This window comes from Penicilliopsis zonata (genome assembly GCF_001890105.1).
Source record: "Penicilliopsis zonata CBS 506.65 unplaced genomic scaffold ASPZOscaffold_5, whole genome shotgun sequence".
Lineage (NCBI taxonomy): Eukaryota > Fungi > Ascomycota > Eurotiomycetes > Eurotiales > Aspergillaceae > Penicilliopsis > Penicilliopsis zonata.
Window position 1 is genome coordinate 988,048 of NW_019208915.1, and position 20,279 is coordinate 1,008,326.

The following is a 20,279-nucleotide window of genomic DNA, read 5'->3' on the forward strand; positions in this document are numbered from 1 at the left end:
CCTCCACATGTTTGCCCGCGGATTGAACCGCACCGGCTTGCCCAAGCCGCCGGTCTTTTCCTGGTCTTCCCGCATGATAGCTTCGACTTCCTTCTGGATATCGGCAAAGGTATCGAATGGGATATAGGAAATATTATTCTCCAGACAGTATTCTTCGAGACGGAGACCGCGGCGGGCGAAGAGAACGTCTGCTTCCCGGGCAGCGGGTAGATCGGATACACCGTCTCCAATGAAGATGATGAGGGGAATTTCGTCCTCATCGCACGAGGCTTTGGCCTGCAGCCGCGCTTCCTGTACGCTCAGAGCTTTGTCGTGGCCGAGTTCCGTGTCGTGACGCCAGATAGGCTTCCACTCCGAGCCGTCGGCGCTAATCTGAGCATCGTTGGCGACAATCTGAATGTGTGAAGCCTGGGTTGGCGGGAAAACGAATAATGTTAGTGGGAGGTTTTCCATTTGGAGGGACAGTCTCGTCTGCTACCTACATCCTCTTCGCCTAGAAATGTGTCAAGCACCCTTCGCAGGACCGGCTTCAACCCGGCACTGATGACGTTGAACGGAATGTTGTTCGCCAGGCAGAACTTGTGGAATGCCGCAAAGTCCGGATCGATCTCGAGCGACTTTTCCATGACGCGGAAACCGTCTTCGAATGGGATGCTTAGCGATCCCCACATCTCTTCAGAGACGTCGCGGAAAGATCGCTCGCCAGACTTGATCTGCTCGTCGAGGCGCTGGCGGTGCTCAGAACCGCAACCGAAGTTGTCGAAGAGGACATGACCCGTATCTTGCATGAAGATGGTGCCATCAAAGTCTTTTTTTATAAACCCTGAGGTCAGATACACCCTCAAACATGATAAAATAGGTGATTGTGTAGTGCTATACTTACCGGAAAAGCAGATGATCTTGCGCTGAGCGTTCGCCATGATTTGGTAATGTAGTAGAGGATATTGGAACTCCGTAGCAACTCCAAATCAACCTCCTAAAGGCTTCTGCGGCAATCTATAAGTCTCCCTTTCCAATTCTTCTTTCCGATTCCTTTTTCGGTCCATCTGGACCATGACGTAGTGGTCTAAAAAAACTGCCAAAGTGGATCGATTCGATCGTGTGGGCCTGGCAGGAACCGGTTCTTATCAGTCCTTGCCACCACTACGAGAACACAGCCAAACGTGGCCCTGGTGAAGACCTCGATTCGCCATGGCTGAGGTAAGGCAGTCTCCAGCATATGGCGACAATGGGTTATTTCATAGCCACTCTTACTCCGTAGGCACCGCATACCCAAGCTGAGTCATCGTGACCCGGTGCTCTGGTCAGTGACTTCACTATGCCAAGAAGCTGAACGGACAGCACAAATCCTGGTTTTGAACGGTTGTAAACGATGATTACTTGCATGGCTCATTAGTTCAGTGGGGCACCGAATCACGGATGACCGTCGTGGATGGAAATCGAAGCATCGCTGTCTTTCCAGTCTTTGCCAGAATAAAATCCATGTTGGAGTATGGAGAAAAAAAAAAAATAGGGACTGTCAGGCAATTTTTGCGCAAATTCCCTACGACAGTCCTGACATAATGCGGTGGAACAGGTACCTACCACCTAGGCAGGGTTTCCAAAGAAAAAAGGAAGGAATTTTTCCCGAGGGGAGAACAATGGTGCCCGTGTGTCCGTATTGATTGGAGAATCGTCACGATATGACGGCGGGTGCGTCTTGAAGCCTAAATGCCTTGGATACAGGGCAGTGTTGAGTCAATCAAGTCCTATGCTCATCAATTTGTTGATTTATCGACGAAATAGGCTTGAAAAGAGGTTTCATTATGTATGCTCTTCTTCGATTTCAGCAGGGAAGCCCCTGGCCATTAGTAGAGGTACTTGGTATCTGCTTTGTGCTCTCAAGGCTCGCTAGACCTGCCAAGTAAGCGATCGACCTGGTTAAAAGTCGGTATACAGTGCACTGGCTTATGTGGTAATGGAAACGGATACTTCATGTCTCCTAGGAACGAGGGGAACGTTGCTTCGGTACCTAACATAGGTAGTTGTACGGAGGGACTCAGGGAGTGTTAGAAACCCCGTGACTAAAGCGGTCCCGTACGGCAGAATGATCCCTCTTCGTCTCGGTGGCCTCCCAGTCTTTCTCTAACCCGACATTAATAATGGGCTTGATCGCAGCCCTCCTGCCAACGAAATGAAAGGCTGCTCTGATCGGCTTCTTTCCCCTCTCCTGCTGGCGTCCCTCTTCGCCCCGCACAATGGTCTTGGCTCCTTTTCTGTAGGCTGCTGTGCCGTGCCTCGGGCATCGCACATACTATTCTCCACAGCGCCAGCCAGCACAGATCCATTTTAGTCTTTTTTTACCCCCCTACACCGCCCCCAAACGCCGCGACGTACTCCGTAAACAGGCTCGCTCGCTGTTGCTGCTGGTGCTGTCGCCGCCGCTGCTGCCGTTGAAATCGTTAGGAACAGGTTTCCTCTGTGTTTTCAGGCCTTGATTGTTCCCATTGCCCTCGTGGACCATGGTACGGATATCTGGGGATGATGGCCCTCTTGGCACGCTGCGCACATTGTTTCTGGACCACCAGCTCGGTAAGAAAGAACATCTGGTCATATTATTGGTATTATTGCTCTCCGTCCCAATTCTGACTTGTTGGACACCCAGCCATCTCGGCCGCCCTGCTGTTGATCCTGTTCACCACGCACATATTTCTTCCCGATGTCCGCCAAACCACTCGCACCTTCTTCGAGCTGTCTTACCATGACCCCGTCACCGATACATACACCCAAGGCTGGGATGACCTGCCGTATGTGGCATTCTGGGTCGTGGTATTTGTCGGTATTCGAATCCTTCTGATGGACTACCTGCTGAAGCCACTGGCGCTCCTGGGAGGGATTCACAAGAAGAAGGCGATAATCCGGTTCCAAGAGCAGGCATTTATTTTAATTTACCCCATCATTTTCTGGTCCCTTGGAATGGTAAGGAAATTAAATCCACTATGGTCGAGGGGAACAGCCTCCTCTTGCAGACATACCAGCTGACCAAAGCCTTTTTAGTATATCATGTATAATTCAAAATACTGGCTGAACCTGCGGGAGCTGTGGACCAATTTCCCCAATCGCTCGATGAGCAGCACACTGAAATGGTATTATCTTGTCCAGCTGGCCTACTGGATTCAACAGATAATCGTCGTCAATATCGAGGAGAAGCGCAAAGACTATGCTCAGATGTTTACCCACCACATCATCACGAGCGCTTTAGTTATTATGAGCTATGCATATTACCAGACGAAAGTTGGTAACGTCATTTTGTGCATCATGGACATCATTGATATTCTATTACCGGTAAATTTTTCTCCCCCCACCCCCAGCGCGGGCGCGCATGTATAAGCCCATGGCCACAGCTAAGTGATATACAGGCTGCAAAACTTTTGCGTTATCTCGGATATCAAACTGCATGTGATATTGCTTTTGGTGTTTTCATGGTCACTTGGTTCTTCTCCCGGCATATTCTCTTTCCCATGGTTTGCTGGTCAATCTATGCACATGTTCCCTCTACTATGCCGTACGGGTGCTATGATTCCGTTTCTGGAGCCCAGGTTTCCACGCCTCTCAACTCGCTTTCGGCATCTTCGCCCGATGTTCCAGCAGAATGGACCAATGCGATCCTGCCGAATATCATGCAATCCTTCCTTGACCCGGGGGGTGTTGTCTGTTTCAACCCTCGCATCCGGTTCGCCTTCCTGGGACTTCTCCTCTCCCTTGAAGCAATTATGCTGCTCTGGTTTGTCACGATTGCCAACATCGCCTGGAAGGTGATCCGGGGTAATTCAGCGGACGACTCGAGAAGCGACGACGAGGAGTCAGACGAAGAGGAGGATGTTGAGACGGATTCGGCAGAGAAGGTTCAAAAAGATAGATGTGCGTCGACAGGGACTTCCATTCCGTCGATTGGGATCCCACTTGAGGAAGAAGTGGGCGTGGAAGACCTGCATCTGGACAGAAGGCGAGGTGCACGGGTGCACGTTAGGCGAAGTGCTGCTGCTGCTGCCAATGGAAGAGGCGCAGCCACGAGAACGACCCGTGATCGAAAGGAGCTGCTGGGCAGGATTGGATGCGACGGCCCCTCATGAGCTCTGGATGCTGCATTACCTGCTTTTTTTTTTGTTTTGTTTTCTCCATCCCCTCCCAAATGAATATTGTATCCGCCGACCAGAATTGCCTGGGTGCTCATGTCCGGAGCTGTCTCTTTTCTCTCATTGCTGCACCTTGCATGCTGTACAGTACCGGTCTCAGCTCCGTCTTCGAGCCAGGGGGCTGCTGGACAGCCCGAATGCCTGTCCTATAATGCAAGGAGGAACGAAGGAATTTTGATAACGTCCAAAAAAGCTCCTCTTTTTCCTCTCATCTTCTTTTTAAAAGTATGCACTAAAAAATGCCTTGAGCAGGGCAGTAGCGAATCTTTAAATTACCAATCCATGCCCATCACATTATGTAGAGTATGGCCTTGTCACAGCGACTTGCTGATTAACAATCAGGAAATCAGCTAGAAACAGATCGTCTGATCACACTGGGAGAGTGATTGAACATCGTTCAAACCTGAAGACCTGGCTGCAATCGCAAAAGACGAAGCACCTCAAAAGGGCCCTTTTAGTTGAACGTGAATGTTACCAACCCCCTGTTGACTGACTTGCCCTCAGCTTCGAACACCGAGCAAATGCTACCATCAACTGCTCCGAGAATGCGAGGCAGAAAAAAGGAGAGAGAAAAGAAAATGGCGTGGACTTGGAACAGTGAGCAATGATCACGAGACTGTATCAGGTGACCCTCGGCTTAAAGCGAGAGCACGCAGAAAACTTGTCCATATTCCGTCCTTCTTCGTTGAGACTACACAAGGAAAGAAGGATTACCTTTTGTCACTGACTGCTTAACGGAGACAGGTTTCTTCATGGCTGCCGTATTAACAACCAGCCAGCCCGTCTGGATCTAGGTTGGTATTTCATTGAAGGGTTTAAAAGGGTAGGAGACTCCCTTCTCTCAACGCATCGTATCCCCATCAGTTTCATCATAAAAAACAAGCTGACGACTCCTAGACTCGTTTGAGATATTCAAGAGATCCTCGGCCTGCTCCCCGATAATGAAATACCGGCTGACGTTGATTCCCCGTCGGAAGTTTACTCTCTCAATCGCCGGAGCTGATGCAATATACAGCACCGTACATAAGGTATAAACCAGGACAGTAAATTGGCAGACGCTAGACGGGAAACATTATTGCTGACTTGACGACCTTTAGTGATTTCCCCCAAGTTAGGGCTTTCCCGCATAATTTGTTCCAACCTCCAAACGATGATGCAATCGTCTGCGAGCCTGATCCTTCAATTAATGAGGTAGCACGAAACCCAGCCATTGGCTCATTAATGGAGATATCTGTGCAAGAGACGTCATGGGATCATTGGCTATGCGAATGCCGAGCCTATTTTTGAAGCCGAGGTGGAGACAGTAAGCAGTAAGCAGTAAACACTACTACTCCGTAATGCTCTGGCTAACTAGTTCGTTGGTACTAGACAGATAGTCATTGAAACTTGTGGATCCTTCTTACATAAAGCAGTTCTCTATTCAATTGATTCACTTGTGGAAAGGTAGCACTGCTTCTCACGATGGACGTCGAGAATTCTCAGCACCTGGCTGCTGCTGTACAGAAGATAAGAGAAGGGTTCATGAAAACAACCTAGACTATCTCCATATATGACCAGCAAGCTGCAACCAGCTGAGATATCACATTCAAAGGCCCAGTACGGTTCAGCAAGTTCATTGTGCCAGAGCTAATAACAGAGGATAATATCTGATATTTGCTCCTGAACCTGATCGACAGAGCAAATGAAAAGAATATTAGCTATGACTGACCAGATACAGAACCACTGCACCTCGAATGGACCGGCTTTCGTCTCGAAGCTAGCAACAACACTCCTGAGTCCTTTCTATTAGCGGAAGACAAATTCCAGAGGCTGACAAGAATGGGGGCGCTCGCTCAATCGACGGGAGCCAAAGTGCTGATGGTCCGTAAGCGTCTGGCACCCCAGCGCCCCTTTCCCGCCGCTTTGCTTGATGCGTTCCAAGCCTATCTGGCGCTGCTGCCTTCGCCTCCTGGGTCCCTGCACAAGTCCGTACTGCCCTCGTCGATTGTCGTGGCGGACGACGGTGCCGGTACCTGCCTCGCCATGGGTCTCCTGCAGGTGCTTCTCCAGCTTCAACGCTGCAAGACCGTGCAGCCGGCAATTCCAGCCGGAGTGACCCTGCTGAGCCCCACTTCTGATCCCACCGATTTGTCCCTCTCTTTTGAGCGCAACCAAGCACAAGGACGTTTTCCCAGTGTCGTTCGAGAAAGTACGGCACCTCGAGCCGGTGATCCCCCCCTGTGCGATCTAGCCCACGCGTCCGCCGCGCGCCAACGTCTACAGCGAAGCAGGCATGTTGGCACGCCCGCTCGCATCCCCTGTAGCAGCGGAGGACTGAACCAGATCCTGGCCTTAATGGATTGCATCGGGGGGAGAGCAGATTTGTCGAGACTAGTCGCGCAGCTTGCCCACTCGCAGGGTGATGAGAAGCTCCCACATACTTTCTTCTGGTTTTTCCGTCATGCACCGCAGACAAAGCGGATTCTGGCCGGTTGGGCGCAGGCCATTCTGGCCTTCGGTAGAAGTGAAACGCCATCCATCCATACCCGCGGCTTGATCATTGAGCCCATGGATATCGAAAACCCTGGTGCCCTATACATTGGCCGAGGCGAGGGAGATGACGTGGGAGAAGACTTTTGCATACAAGATCCCCCGCTCCCATTGGGATCTTCAATCATCGTTGTGATGCATACGGTGATAGCCTTTATATAAGCATCTCATGGACAGTATACTACGTTTTGCTTGGTATAAGTCAGATAACATGTCGAGAATTCACATTCTTTTCTATAAACAGGACAGTCTAGGATATCCACTTATTCTAGGCACTTCAACAAGTCTAGAGAGAACCGGAGTGGGTAGTCTGCAAGTGGACATCCTTATGGACAAGCTATACGGAGTATATGGAACGCTCGACTGCGGGAGCAACCTAAAGGCGTCTGGAGCACCGTACGAGGGCCTCACCAGACAGACGTCTTTATCAGCCGAGTACTACAGAGGCGAATAAAAAGTGTATGGGTGCAAGACTTGGGGCATGTGTCTTCCGGGGTCTACGTGATTGGGACGTCGGTCAAAGCCTGGCAGAGATTCGGCCGAACTTGTGTTTGATAGCGAGGAAGCAACCGTATAGGAGGTGCATTTTCATTCAAGACACGATTCGCTTGATCAAACACTATCCTTGAACGAGGCGATTCTCATGCCTCGAAATTTGGCGATTTTGCGACCAGAAAGCGAGCGGCAAACGATACTCCGTACAGTCAGGGCCTCTAAGATTGACTCATGCCTAAGCCGAGGCGGCTGTTGCCCTAGAACTCAACTCCTTCTCGACTAACGGCTTTGCAGACGTCGGGAGTCAGTCAACGAGTCAGCGATGTATTCGAGGTATGCTAAGAGGCATTTTTGTCAATCTTGGGCGATGGATCAAAGCTTCTGCCAACGGCATTGCAAAGTGGATCCACAGTCTAGATGCCAGTCCCCACACTGGCATCAAAGAGATGCGAGTGCGAAAATCCCTGTTTTTTTTTTCTCCGTTTGACAGTTCGGCCCTAGCCTCGAGATCAATCGGACAAAACCTCAATCGTCACGCCTTGTTGTGTGACAGGCCAATTCCAAATATTTAACCTGTTTCTCATGCATTGCACTCCAGTCGGCTAAAAATGCCAGTTGAGTCAGGATAGACAAGTTCCTCCGCACAAAGCGAAATCAAGTACTCCGTAATGACAGGCCCTTGGGGGGGGGGGACTTCGTATCGTGTGCTAAATCGGGTACCTCCTGAACTCGAGCTGCCGCACTGGATACGTCCAAAAACGGGTCACCGCGAACAGGGGGTCCCGAATACAAAGAAATATCTCTTTCCCTGTTATCATGAAGTAGACAACAGCGTAGTGGAATAAAATACCACATCATAAGTATGTAGTATACAGATACACTCCAACTCCATACTCGAAGATCCAAGATCTGTCAGATCTGATCTGTCGGCCCCGGTCCGTGCGCCCCGCCACGATGCTAGCGCAGGTTGCTAGCCAATAGAATGGGTTTTGGCGTGTACCTGCCGATCTTGAAGGTTTAGTAAATTGGTAGGTATTACTTGTTACTGCTTAGGTAGGTAGTTAACTATACATACATACTCCGTACTACATACTACATAGTAAGAGAAATATAACTAAATCATACAGAGTATGTCAGATGAATGGTAGTGTTTACTGATTACTCACCACCATCCCCTCGTACACCACCGACCTCTCACTACTCCCCTCACTACTCCTGTCCAGCGGTTTGGTCTGCACCTGCACGACATGTTGGACGGTGATCCCCCCCATCTCGACGGCCGCGAGATTCACATCGTCGATGTTGTTGCCGAGGACATTACTTCGCGCTGTGATCTGCGTGGTGACGGCTGCCCCGCTTTCGTTGCGACGGCCCTTGTCCGTGCCTGATAGAGAGGGGGGGCGAGGATCTCGAGTGACCCAGTGGATCATCAGGACACAAAAGAGGACTAACCGTTAGTATATATATATATTATAGTGGATAAGATAAGGATAGAGGCGAAGCACGTACTGTCTGCATTACAGCACATAAGACAGATCCAGGCATGCTCCCCCTTGAGAACCATCAGAACAGAAAGATTCCTAGTAGGATTAGTAGAGATCAGAACAGATACTGGGTAGGAAAAGACATACACGATACTCGAGGTTAGGGTGCACAGACTGCCGAGGAAAGATCGCAGAGCAACGGATTTCAATCCGGCGTTCTGGTTCTGGTACGAATATAGTTCTATAGGAGTTAGTCTGTACCTGGTGTCAACGAGTTGATGATTATGTCAAGGAAACTTACTTCGTAGGGGAATCACGAATAGAAGAGTCAGATTACACTGAAATTAGCCACGTTCAAGAAGAGGGAGAAGACGAAGTACATTAACAACTGCATCGAATATGATTAATGGAAGCATGACTTTGGTCTGCATGCCGATAACGCATGTTCCGTGTCTGATGTAGGAGATGCGATATACGAAGTTCAGAATGACGAGGACACAATAGGGAGCTAGAGCAGTTGACAATTAGCAGTGATCCTTATATATATATATAATCTACTTGCCCAGCATTCCGAAGCAGTTGAGAAGGTATAGTTTCGACTTGAGACGGGGGGTCCGAACGCTGCGAACGAGATACTATGCAATATTAGACAAAGAACACTGTACGATCATTTAGATACGCACCACTTTTTCCACGAGGAAGTAGTAAATGAGCTGTATTCATTAGAACATGCAAACTGAAAGAGTAGTGATGACAGATGACATACCACCTGTTGCTGTTAGTATGGTACGGAGTATCAAGCATAGTAGACTAAAGGGAGGGAATACCTTGGTCGACATATAACACACCAGACAGACTAGAATCGCCGCGGAACAGACGCCCTCCGAATCGAGACCGAAGCCATGTTCCAAGACGCTGGTCGTGATGATGAAGAGAATGGAGTCGATGTAGATGGCAAATACCACTAATAATTATTGCCAAAGATCAGCTTGCTTGGATATTTGCTCGACGGTCGGACCGATTTGCTTACACCATCGCATCAGAGGCATCTTAGACCAGTGTTCTATATTCCGAAGACGGTCGGCTGGATCGTATGGTTAGATTTGAATCATGGATGAAATAATCATGGATGGGAGATGAGAGATGCGCATACTCAAGCATAATGCTAATACAACCACAGTGAGCATTGAAAGGAAGGTGGACAGGACGGAGCCTGCAACAGGGACGGCCATGGTAGCGTCAACAGGATATAGACAGAATAGAAGAATACAATCGATCCAAAGCAGTAGAGAAGAGCCAAGTATATGTATCCAGACCCTCTTCGGCAGTGAAATCGATACGTCAGATCGGCAAAAGTGACCCTGTCGGCCACTATCGAATGCATCGTATCGGAATCGGGGCTGTCATATAGTTAGTTTAGCTGATAGTTAAGTTACCAGACAGGGGTTGCGAGTATAACTATGGAATAATTCAAGTTTCATATACCATTACAGAGTAACGAGTCAGATAGCACCGACTCAAGTGATTTATTGAGATCGCTGGTAAAACACAACCAGAACAGCAGCGAGCCTGCAAAGTCGGTAAACAACGGTACGGAGTACTCTTGTAGAATATGGAAGCTGACGCAGTAGTGGAGGCGAAGATGGATTTCGCAGGATATTGTGAATAGATACCGACTGCCAGTCATGAAGGACGACGACGAGGAGATCACCGTGGATTCCAGCCACCTTTCGTGTGGCAGCAGATCCCCCCGTGGACGCGCAAATATTCGGCTTCCCTTTCTTCCTCACTTTCCAGACGCAGCCTCGAGCAACGACAGGCGCATTTCCGCAGGTCAAACCACGCAAGAAGGGCAGCTCAGGTAAGCAGCAAACCATCCCAGCCAGTCTAGCCAGGCGCTTGAGCTGAACTGACGGTCCATCGCAGTAGGAGCAATCCGAGGAAACGTCCTAGAATCTGGGAAGACAGCGGTTATCGGATGTCGTACGTCTCTGCTCGAGTCACTGTGACGGTAGAATTATTAAAAGCATGTCTTATTCTTCTCCGGAGTAAGTAGTCTAGAATAACAATAATTAGTTGCGTATAGGAAACCAGTCAGTCGTGTTAAAATGACCTGAAACCACACAGTCATCGTATCGTGTCCAGGAGTCTTTTAGGTAGCCACATTACAGTCTCTCTGCACACACCCGGCTTCGTTCATTCTAGAGATTTTATCGGTCTATCCTTTCCTCCCATCAACAGTTTAGTACTTTATCTAATCCTCTCGTTCATTTCCATCGCCCTTGAGGGTATACTGCCTACGCTGGCTGACTGATAAGCAGTGCGGTCGTACTCACTCTCACCCTCCCTTACCACCCCTGAGTGTCTATCAACGAGATCAATGGATAGAGACCAATGATACCAGGCCGTGTAAATACTTGATATTGAGATTGAGACACGAGTCGATGATATAATGATATTATATATACTAGTCATAGATGAACTAGATGCCGTTCTATTGTCTGTGAACCCGGAGATAGGAAGATCAAGGAGAGGCAGACTGTATCTTCAAGTCTCACAAATAATGTGTGTCTAATTTAACAGCTGATACTGCTTAATCCTTAAAATCTAGAGTTAAGCAATAAATAATATATATAGATATATGTATACTATATTACTGTCAACTGTTACTGTGATTATGCCGATCGCATCCTTGCCTATCTCATTCCCCGCATTGCATTCCGATTCTTCCCCAGATTACAGCTGGTAGATTACGCAGTAGAGAATTATACGATAGTTTTATATTGACACTTGAATATCTAGTATAGATTAGTTATTATTATTTTATTTATCTTGTTGACAGAAGTATTGAGGCAATAAGTGAAGTGGCCGAGTATGGGCCCATAGTTATTGTCTTCCACATGCACATAATAGCCAGTATTAACCAGTAAATGTTACATAACTGCTACATAATAGCCAGTAATGCCTAGGCAATAATTACATTTGCTAGGCATTTTAGGTATTTATATAGCCCCCAAACCCGGCTTTTATGTTCGGCGGGATCGACTGAGCAGCAACTATTCACAGTCAGACGAGGTAAACCTACCCAGGTGGTAGTTTAGTTGCACTACCAAATAAATACTTCTTCCTTCAATGGACTCTCCCGTGATTATCGTCGGCGGTGGTCTGGCCGGTCTGGTGGCCGCCCGAGAACTGTCTCGCCGCAATGTGGCCTCGGTGATTGTCGACCAGGAGAACGAGGCGAACCTGGGCGGGCAGGCCTTCTGGTCGCTGGGCGGCCTGTTCTGCGTCGACTCGACGAACCAGCGCCGACTGGGAGTCAAGGACAGCCGGGAGCTGGCGCTGCAGGACTGGCTGAGCACGGCACGCTTCGATCGCGAGGAGGAGGACTACTGGCCTCGCCGGTGGGCGGAGGCGTTTGTGGATTTCGCGACCGACGAGCTGGAGGCGTACGTCAAGGAAGCCGGACTCGCCTTTGCGACGCTGGGTTGGGCCGAGCGTGGCAGCGGCAACGCAGGGGGCCATGGCAACTCGGTGCCTCGCTTCCATCTGACATGGGGCACGGGTCCGGCGGTCGTCGACGCGTTTGAGAAACCCGTGCGGGCCGCGGCGGCCAAGGGGCTCGTCGAGTTTCGCTTCCGCCACCGCGTCGACGAGCTGGTGGTGGACGAGCAGACGGGCGCCGCTGTGGGCGTGCGTGGCCATGTCCTCGAGGCGTCGACGGACTCGCCGCGCGGGGTGGCCACCAGCCGCAAGGTGGTGGACGCGTTCGAGATCCGCGGCAGCCATGTGCTGCTCGCGACGGGCGGCATCGGCGGCAACGTCGAGCTGGTCAAGAAGCACTGGCCGGTCGACCGGCTGGGGGCGTACGTGCCGCAGTCGTTTGTCGTCGGGGTGCCCGCCCACGTCGACGGGCGGATGCTGGGGATCGCCCAGCAGGCGGGCGCGAATGTCATCAACAGCGACCGTATGTGGCACTACACCGAGGGACTGCAGAACTGGAACTCCATCTGGCCCGACCACGGCATCCGCGTGCTCTCGGGCCCGTCGTCGCTGTGGCTCGACGCCCAGGGGAACCGCCTGCCTGCCTTTCTCTTCCCGGGCACCGACACGCTGGCTACGCTGGAGCACATCTGCCGTACGGGCTACGACTACACCTGGTTCATCTGCACCAAGACCATTGTGGCGAGCGAGTTCTCCCTGTCGGGCTCCGAACAGAACCCGGATCTCACCGGCAAGAACTTCCTCAGTCTGCTCTGGCAGCGTGTCTTCAGCTCCGCCGGCCCGCAGCCCGTCCAGGCCTTTCTCGACCACGGACCGGATTTTGTCGTCGAGGCCTCGCTCGAGGACCTGGTCGCGGGCATGAATCGCCTCGCCAAAGAACGCGGTGGGCCCCAGCTGAGCGTCGACGAGGTCGAGCACACCATCCGCCTGCGCGACGCCCAGCTCGACAACGCCTACACCAAAGACGCCCAGCTGATGTTGATCCGCAACGCCCGTGCCTTCTGGCCCGAACGACTCACCCGCATCGCCAAACCGCACAAGCTGCTCGACCCGCGCCACGGCCCTCTCATCGCCGTCCGTATGAACCTGCTCACCCGCAAGACCCTCGGCGGCCTCCAGACCAACCTCGACGCAAACGTCCTCCGTCCGGACGGCCAGCCCTTCCCCAACCTCTATGCCGCGGGCGAGGTGGCGGGCTTTGGAGGCGGCGGTGTCCATGGGTACAGTGCTCTCGAGGGGACCTTTTTGGGCGGCTGTATCTTTACGGGAAGAACGGCAGGCATCAAGATTGCCGAAAGCAAGGCTTAGTAGTATACAGTATAGTACCTCACTAGATCATCTCATATACAACCTTCGGACACTCCAAAGGCAATAGATGCTTGACTCCCTCTACCACACGCAGAGATACCTTCACCCCGTTTTCCTGTAGGAACCGAGCAACACCACTCTCCACCCGTTCCCTGGGTTCGACAAGATCCGAGCCTCCCACAAGTATCTTTGCTGTGATCTGCTTCTTCGCTTGCAAGCTGGACAACGCCCGTGCAACAGAGTCGGTGATATCCTCCTGCATTCCGTACGAGGGCCACGCTTTCTTCGCCCACTCATGGCCCGACAAACTATCCCGAACGATCATCTCGACATCCGCAGCCGAGAGATTCTCCATGTTCGCGAGGATATGCCGGATATTCCACACGACGGATTCCTCGGTCGCGTATGCCTTCTGCTGTTGTTCTTGGATTTCACCCGGTAGTTTCAGCGGGGTAGGTGGTGCAGGCGCAACGAGGACGAGGGAGTGCAGTTTCCCTCGTATGCGATCTGACAAGGCTGGTATCGTGGCGAGAGCTACTTTGCCCCCCATCGAATGTCCGACTAGAATGAATCCATTGTCGAGGGAGGTCTGTCTTTCGTCCGCCATCTTCTCGAGAGTGCCCGCCACATCATCCGCCATGATGGAAATAGAATAGGCGGTTGGATCGTCTGGACAGAAAGACTGGCCCCAGCCGCGTAGATCGAGGGAGAGGATGGGATATTCCTCTTTCGCCAGAGAGATGACTTTGTGCCATGTTGAAGAGGAGCCGCCCCAGTAATGGAGGAAGACGAGGAGGGGTCTTGTACTTGTATACGACATGAGTGAAGGGAGTAGAGTAGGTAGAGTGAGTAAGAATAAGAATAAGAGTGATTGAGAATAAGAATAAGAATGAGAGTAGAGAGTAGAAGGGTATAAATATTATTCTATGATTCCACATGGTGAGATTCTTCCTCAGGCTATTGATATGATTCCTAAGGCTCCATAATGATTCCAAAGAGATGAACTAATATAATAGAATATGATATAATATAACATAATATAGCTTATTATAATATAGTTTAATATTATACTGTACTAATAATGTAATCTCTAATACCCTGTCTACTATAACTAGTACTGATACCTCAGGCTCTCACTCTTCTACTGGGGACAGTCAGACTACTTGACTTCACTCACTCAACTCACTTAATGGACAGAACAAACCCCCTCCCACCCCCCAGTCGCCGCAGAGATAAACCACAGCTCTCCTGCAATCTATGCAGACGACGAAAGTAAGAGATCCTAGTACTTTCACTGGCTACGGTACATGCTGACTGGGAGACTCAAATGTGACCGCCGACAACCATCGTGCGGGACCTGCGCCCGTCGCGGGCTCTCGCTGTCCTGTCAATACGTGGGATCGAATAATCAGAATACAACTCCTGCTCCTGCTACTAGTCACGACTCGGCATCGTTGAATATCATGCAAGAGCGGATCAGCCAGTTGGAGACGCTGGTGATGTCCTTGGCAGACAAGAGAGCCGCACAGGAGACCAGGGAGAGGTTTGACATCGACAATGCTGACATTAGCCATACCTACGGGCGTCTCAGTCTGGAAAACGAGGAGACGAGTTATGTGGAAGCCTCGCATTGGACGGCAATTCTAGACGGGGTGAGTTCTAGAACAATACATCAACTTGATTATAGTCACTATGCTGACTGTATCAGATTGCAGAGCTGAAAGACCACTTTGATCATCCTGCAGAAAGAAATCTTCCCCTATCTGCTCCGGACAGAGATACCCCCATGCTGCTCTACGGAAAGAATAAACACGCCTCGAGAGAGGAGATCCTAGCAGCTGTCCCGCCAAAGGAAGACTCGGATCGCATGGTGAAGCGATTTGCAGAAGCGACATACCCGGCACGAGGTGTGTGCCACTCCGAAGTGATATATGTTGGGGTTTGACTAAGCAGATAATAACAAGCGTTGATCCATCTTCCGACGTTTATGAAGCAGGTAGGCTTGGCTTGTAGTCTATTACTGACGTCTGCTAACAGGTGGTTTACAGTATGAACGCTTTTGGTTGAATCCATCAGAAACGCCAATCATGTGGATCGGTCTCTTTTTTTCAATTCTCTGTCTAGGAGATATGTACCTCGAGTCTGACGCCAGAGACAACCTCGACGGGCTGTACTCCCCACCCCTGTTCACAAACACCACCAATAAGTCCTTTTTGTACCGCGAGAAGACGGTTCAGTGTCTTGTCCTGGGAAAGTACACCAAAGCGGTCCCCTTTGTCATTGAAACGCTGGGCATCTACCTGCTCGGAGAGTCGATCCAATGCGAGGACACCGAGGTCGGCTTCTGGGTTCTCGTCGGCGTCATTGTCCGCCTGGCCCAGCGCCAGGGCTATCACCGCGACGCGTCTCGGTTCTTCCCGCGCATCTCGCCCTTCCATGCAGAGATGCGACGGAGACTCTGGGCGATCGTTTCCCAGCTGGACACGACCATCTCGGCGCAGTGTGGTCTGCCCCGGATGCTTCGTGAGGGTCAATCGGACACGGCCGAGCCGCATAATCTTCTAGACGAGGATCTCGACGAGTTTATGACCGAGCTGCCACCCTCGAGGCCGGATACGATGCCCACGCTGATCGGTGCAATCGTCGCAAAGTGTCGCCTGGTCGCGGCCTTTGGCAAGATCGCGGATCTTAACCTGACCACCACCGACTCAGTGCCATACGCCAAGATCCAAGAGCTCGATACCCTCCTCAACGAGACCTACCGGAACATCCCAGACTGGCTACAGGTCCTTCCGATGACCGCATCGCCCACCGACTCGCCCTTGATGATCATCAGCAGCATCTTCATGACTCTGAATTTCCACAAGGCGCAATGTGCCCTGCACCGGCGATATCTGCGATGCACAAGCCCGGACAGCGAACTGCACGCCTACTCGCGAACCACATGCATCGACGCCGCGCTCACTATCCTGCAGTGCCAGCAGACTCTCGACCGCGAGCTCCGGCCGGGTGGCTATTTATCAACTGTGAAGATGCCTATTTCGTCCGCATTACAGACCGAGTTTCTCCACGCAGCCACGATCCTATGTCTCGTTCTGGATGACCACTTGAACCGGAACGGCCAGGGCGACGATGATACACAAGAACTCGAGCTGATGAACCGTATTGTTCAAGCGTTGGATCGCTCGTACTCCTTCTGGGTCTTATCGAAGCAATCTTCACGCGAGGCCCGAAAGGCTGCCGAAGCATTACGGATTGTTCTCACCAAGGCGGGACGGATGAGGTTTGCTGACGATACTGCTGGGGGGTTGATTGATGACGCCGTTATTCCCGACTTCCCTGATCTTTCTACAGCGGTACGTCCAACATACACTCTTACTTCTGTGAGCAAGCTAACCGATTGAAGCCGTGGGATTTCCCATACTCTGGCCCTGATATCAACGATCTCATCCAGATGGATCTGTATAGTGTAACTCCGTCAGCGCTCTTGACTGGTTCGCCTTAACTCCGCCATCGGATTTATCAGCGGAGCATCGGAGGGTCGTCATCTATAACTATAGTTCAAGAATTTGCATATTCCAGCCTTCTCAGAAAGGAATTAACTACTTAATTCTTGCATCAATCAAAATACACAATATGTCTCACACTGCAGCCATGGTGTCTTCCGCGGGCATCCCGTTGAGCGTTGTCTCCCGCGCCACACCCACCCCAGGACCAAACGAGGTCCTCGTGGCAGTCAAGGCCATCGCCTTCAACCCCGTGGACATCGCCCAGCGCGACATGGGCCTCTTCATTGAATCATACCCGGCCGTCGTGGGGTGCGATGTCGCGGGTGTCATCGAGGCGAGAGGCGCGGACGTGACGGACAGCGCATACCAGCCCGGTACGCGAGTGACAGCCTTAGCCTCCTCGTTCTACATGCAAGGAAACCCAGACTACGGTGCGATGCAGGAGAAAGTGGTCGTGCCCATCGCGGCCGTGACGCCTCTTCCGGACACGCTCGGGTTCCGCGAGGCATGTATCCTGCCGCTGTCCGTCTTCGTCTCGTGGACCGGGTGGACCGTCCTAGACATCCCACACGAGCGGAACGTCGCAAACTCCTCCTCTGTGTCTAAAACCCCGGGAGTGATTGTCTGGGGCGCGGGGAGCAGCATGGGCACCTCAGCAGTGCAAACAGCCCGCTGGCTAGGATTCACCGTGTACGCGACCGCCAGCCCGAAACACTCCACATACCTGCATGGGCTTGGGGTGTCGCGCGTGTTCGACTACAAATCCCCCGTCTCGGTCCTCAAGACGGAGATCAGCCAAGCCATGGAGCAAGATAACCTCTCCATCAACAAGGTCTTCCTTGCAGCGGGGCAGGTCGCACCCGCCATCGAGATCCTACGCGCCATCAAACCCGACTCGGAAAGAGGGATCATCGCCTCCGCCCCCCTCGTCCCCGCCGATCTTCCTCCGCTAGGTGACGACCTCGAGGTCAACTTCATCCTGCCCCCGTCTGACCCGGTGGCCAGGGAACAACTGGCAGGTTGGATCTTCAATTCCTGGCTTCCGGGCCACCTCGCTTCGGGGGAGTTTGTCCCCGGGCCGGCTGTTAGGGTTGTGGGATGTGGACTTGAGGCGGCGAATACGGCCTTGAATGAGTTGAGGGGTGGCGTTAGTGGGGAGAAGCTGGTTATTGATATAAGTGGTGATGTATAATCATCATCAATACTGAGCATCTACCTTAGGAATCTTGTCATTGTGAAAGTACGTATAAGTAGATGTATGAGTGCCATTTCTAGTTGAAATAGATATCGAACAATAGAGACTAGTTAATGATACTTATACTTGGTATTGACTGCTAGGGTTAAGGTGTCGCTGCCTGTACGGAATATTACTAGTCAAGGTAGATACACGGTTCCTTTCTAGCAGCTTCACTCTATCAGCGCTGGTCTGCGAGGGATGTTCTGAATTCGGAAATCATCAATTCAAGGGCTATTTATTATACATGCAGTGTCCGGCTTCCGCCTATCGTACGATTAAAAATAAAGAAAAATATTTGCCTGATAGTGATCTATCGGAAATAGCCATACTCTGTGAGGCAGGAAGAGGACATGATTTTCAGACGCCGATAATAAGCTATGCAGAGACGCCCTATACTGCAGATAGGGCTTCGAGGGAGGTCTGCTGCCTGGGTTTATGGGGCAGGAAATCTGGATGAGGCTGTTCGGGATCTTGTTTCCAGGCTTGTCGTAAGGGTGTAGGGATTCAAAGATAATGCGGTATCAAAGGGTATAGGAGCGGATAGAAGGGGTGGTAGAAGTGCTGTCAGGAGCTTCAAGGAGCCAGCAAGTGGATTTACGAGAACTTGCGCGTGATCTTGGCGATGACTAGGTAAAGTCAGCACATGAAGAGAGAGAAAAAAAACAGAAACACTGAGTTCATACCGTGCAGTCCAACGACAGAGAAGATGAATCCCAAGCTGAGGACCAGCACAACGACCGGGTCAACCCGCAGGCCGGGGCTCTCGTCAGTGTACAGCTTGAGCATGGTGCCCGAGGAGCCACCGGCGCCAGCGGCGCGGGTCGAGCTCGGGCGAACATTGCGCAGCGACTCCTTGTGGTCCGCCGTGGCACGGCGACGCATGGCCGCGCGGGGGCCACCAGGAGGAGTGGGCGAGGAAGGGCGACCGGCACCGGACGCGGCGGCGACGGGGCCAGAGGGAGACTTGGAGTCAGGGCCAGACTCGGCACCAGATGTCAGCGGGGAGGCAGGACGAGGGGAAGCCTAGAGAAGAGTATTAGTTGGAATTCATTCAGAGAAAGAAAGCGGTCTTGATTTCTCACCATTGCAAGGGTATTAGGAAAGAAAGTGGCTTAGAGAAAATAGAAAAAAAAGGGGGGGGAAGTGGGAAATAATTCGGAATGAACGTGTATGTGATTATAAGAAATCAATTGCAGAACCGAGACCCGTTGCACAGAGATAACGAAAAGGGGTGGCAGTGAGGTTGGAGAGGCGAGGTCGCGAGTTTGACGTTGAAGAGGCCACGCTCACGGTTTCCACTATGCTTAAGCGGCTAGCCTCCCCCAGTCCCGTGACTTGATCCGATCCAATTCCAGACTCCAGTGCTCCACTATGACTTTCATCGAGAGGTCAAAATACAGCGTCATTTAATCGATTGAAAAGAAAATAAATAAATGAAAAAAGGAGTATATTCATTAGATTGCTGATTGGTCAACATCAACACGCTCATTGCAGGTACTATAAGACAAGAATCTCTGATTCCTGCCACTCCGTCCCCACACTCTCAGAGCATCCGATTGCTACTCATCGCAAAGGTCCATACACAAATACATGACAAGAATTTACATACTGGTGACATTTCAGGGTGGATGAAGAGTCGGGGAGGCTAAGATAGAAAGGCTCATACATCGAAAAACCATCTTTCCTGAGAGAGATAAATGAATATAGGAAATGCGTTCATGCTTTAGGGCTTGGTTCAAATCAACGGAAAAATAAATAATTCATGGGAAGAGGTATCATGTTGGAGAAGATCCATGTCTCAAAATGTAGCAAGATAAATCAGAAAAAGGGGAAAGTTAGGAGGGTTCCATACGGCGGCTATCGTCATCAGCCTGGAAGTCCAGCTCAGACTCCCGGACTAGGGAGATCGCTTGCCAAAGGGAGAGAAAGAAAGGGAAAATCGGGAATCAAAAGTGAGAAGAAGAAAAGCTTGGGGTATAATTCCTTTTGTACGTCCTTGCCAAAATTTGTACTCTTTCCTACCGTCGTTCATTAATTT

General features: G+C 51.0%; 9 protein-coding genes across 9 annotated transcripts; 6 read left to right on the forward strand and 3 right to left on the reverse strand.

The window, feature by feature from the left end:
• Positions 1-2,501: 2,501 nt before the first annotated feature.
• ASPZODRAFT_15257 (hypothetical protein) lies at positions 2,502-4,112 on the forward strand (the record flags this gene model as incomplete). The annotated part of the gene is made up of 4 exons (XM_022725863.1): positions 2,502-2,571; positions 2,645-2,958; positions 3,037-3,324; positions 3,399-4,112. 4 exons carry the CDS (start codon positions 2,502-2,504, stop codon positions 4,110-4,112), a joined length of 1,386 nt encoding a protein of 461 aa, XP_022582318.1.
• ASPZODRAFT_131391 (hypothetical protein) lies at positions 4,029-4,716 on the forward strand. Its single transcript, XM_022722748.1, has one exon. The coding sequence runs from the start codon at positions 4,212-4,214 to the stop codon at positions 4,527-4,529; it is 318 nt and encodes a 105-aa protein (XP_022582319.1). The 5' UTR covers positions 4,029-4,211; the 3' UTR covers positions 4,530-4,716.
• A 1,277-nt stretch (positions 4,717-5,993) lies between these two features.
• On the forward strand, positions 5,994-6,866 carry ASPZODRAFT_15258 (hypothetical protein; the record flags this gene model as incomplete). The annotated part of the gene is made up of 1 exon (XM_022725864.1): positions 5,994-6,866. The coding sequence occupies one exon, from the start codon at positions 5,994-5,996 to the stop codon at positions 6,864-6,866; it is 873 nt and encodes a 290-aa protein (XP_022582320.1).
• A 1,465-nt stretch (positions 6,867-8,331) lies between these two features.
• Positions 8,332-9,992, reverse strand: ASPZODRAFT_24703 (hypothetical protein). Its single transcript, XM_022727972.1, has 10 exons — positions 9,837-9,992; positions 9,714-9,767; positions 9,509-9,647; positions 9,367-9,397; positions 9,246-9,318; positions 9,064-9,191; positions 8,985-9,021; positions 8,831-8,924; positions 8,709-8,779; positions 8,332-8,646 (listed from the first exon to the last, which is right to left on the reverse strand). The coding sequence occupies exons 1-10, from the start codon at positions 9,913-9,915 to the stop codon at positions 8,351-8,353; spliced, it is 1,002 nt and encodes a 333-aa protein (XP_022582321.1). The 5' UTR covers positions 9,916-9,992; the 3' UTR covers positions 8,332-8,350.
• Positions 9,993-11,815: 1,823 nt separating this feature from the next.
• On the forward strand, positions 11,816-13,495 carry ASPZODRAFT_64065 (hypothetical protein; the record flags this gene model as incomplete). Its single annotated transcript, XM_022729203.1, has 1 exon — positions 11,816-13,495. One exon carries the CDS (start codon positions 11,816-11,818, stop codon positions 13,493-13,495), a length of 1,680 nt encoding a protein of 559 aa, XP_022582322.1.
• Positions 13,496-13,517: 22 nt separating this feature from the next.
• ASPZODRAFT_63655 (hypothetical protein) lies at positions 13,518-14,315 on the reverse strand (the record flags this gene model as incomplete). Its single annotated transcript, XM_022729171.1, has 1 exon — positions 13,518-14,315. The coding sequence occupies one exon, from the start codon at positions 14,313-14,315 to the stop codon at positions 13,518-13,520; it is 798 nt and encodes a 265-aa protein (XP_022582323.1).
• Positions 14,316-14,802: 487 nt separating this feature from the next.
• On the forward strand, positions 14,803-16,899 carry ASPZODRAFT_63268 (hypothetical protein; the record flags this gene model as incomplete). Its single annotated transcript, XM_022729133.1, has 4 exons — positions 14,803-15,147; positions 15,204-15,402; positions 15,460-15,491; positions 15,544-16,899. The coding sequence occupies 4 exons, from the start codon at positions 14,803-14,805 to the stop codon at positions 16,897-16,899; spliced, it is 1,932 nt and encodes a 643-aa protein (XP_022582324.1).
• Positions 16,900-17,131: 232 nt separating this feature from the next.
• ASPZODRAFT_151254 (hypothetical protein) lies at positions 17,132-18,196 on the forward strand (the record flags this gene model as incomplete). The annotated part of the gene is made up of 1 exon (XM_022725720.1): positions 17,132-18,196. One exon carries the CDS (start codon positions 17,132-17,134, stop codon positions 18,194-18,196), a length of 1,065 nt encoding a protein of 354 aa, XP_022582325.1.
• Positions 18,197-18,337: 141 nt separating this feature from the next.
• ASPZODRAFT_131397 (hypothetical protein) lies at positions 18,338-19,446 on the reverse strand. Its single transcript, XM_022722750.1, has 3 exons — positions 19,324-19,446; positions 18,925-19,264; positions 18,338-18,867 (listed from the first exon to the last, which is right to left on the reverse strand). The coding sequence occupies exons 1-3, from the start codon at positions 19,324-19,326 to the stop codon at positions 18,836-18,838; spliced, it is 375 nt and encodes a 124-aa protein (XP_022582326.1). The 5' UTR covers positions 19,327-19,446; the 3' UTR covers positions 18,338-18,835.
• Between the last annotated feature and the right edge of the window lie 833 nt (positions 19,447-20,279).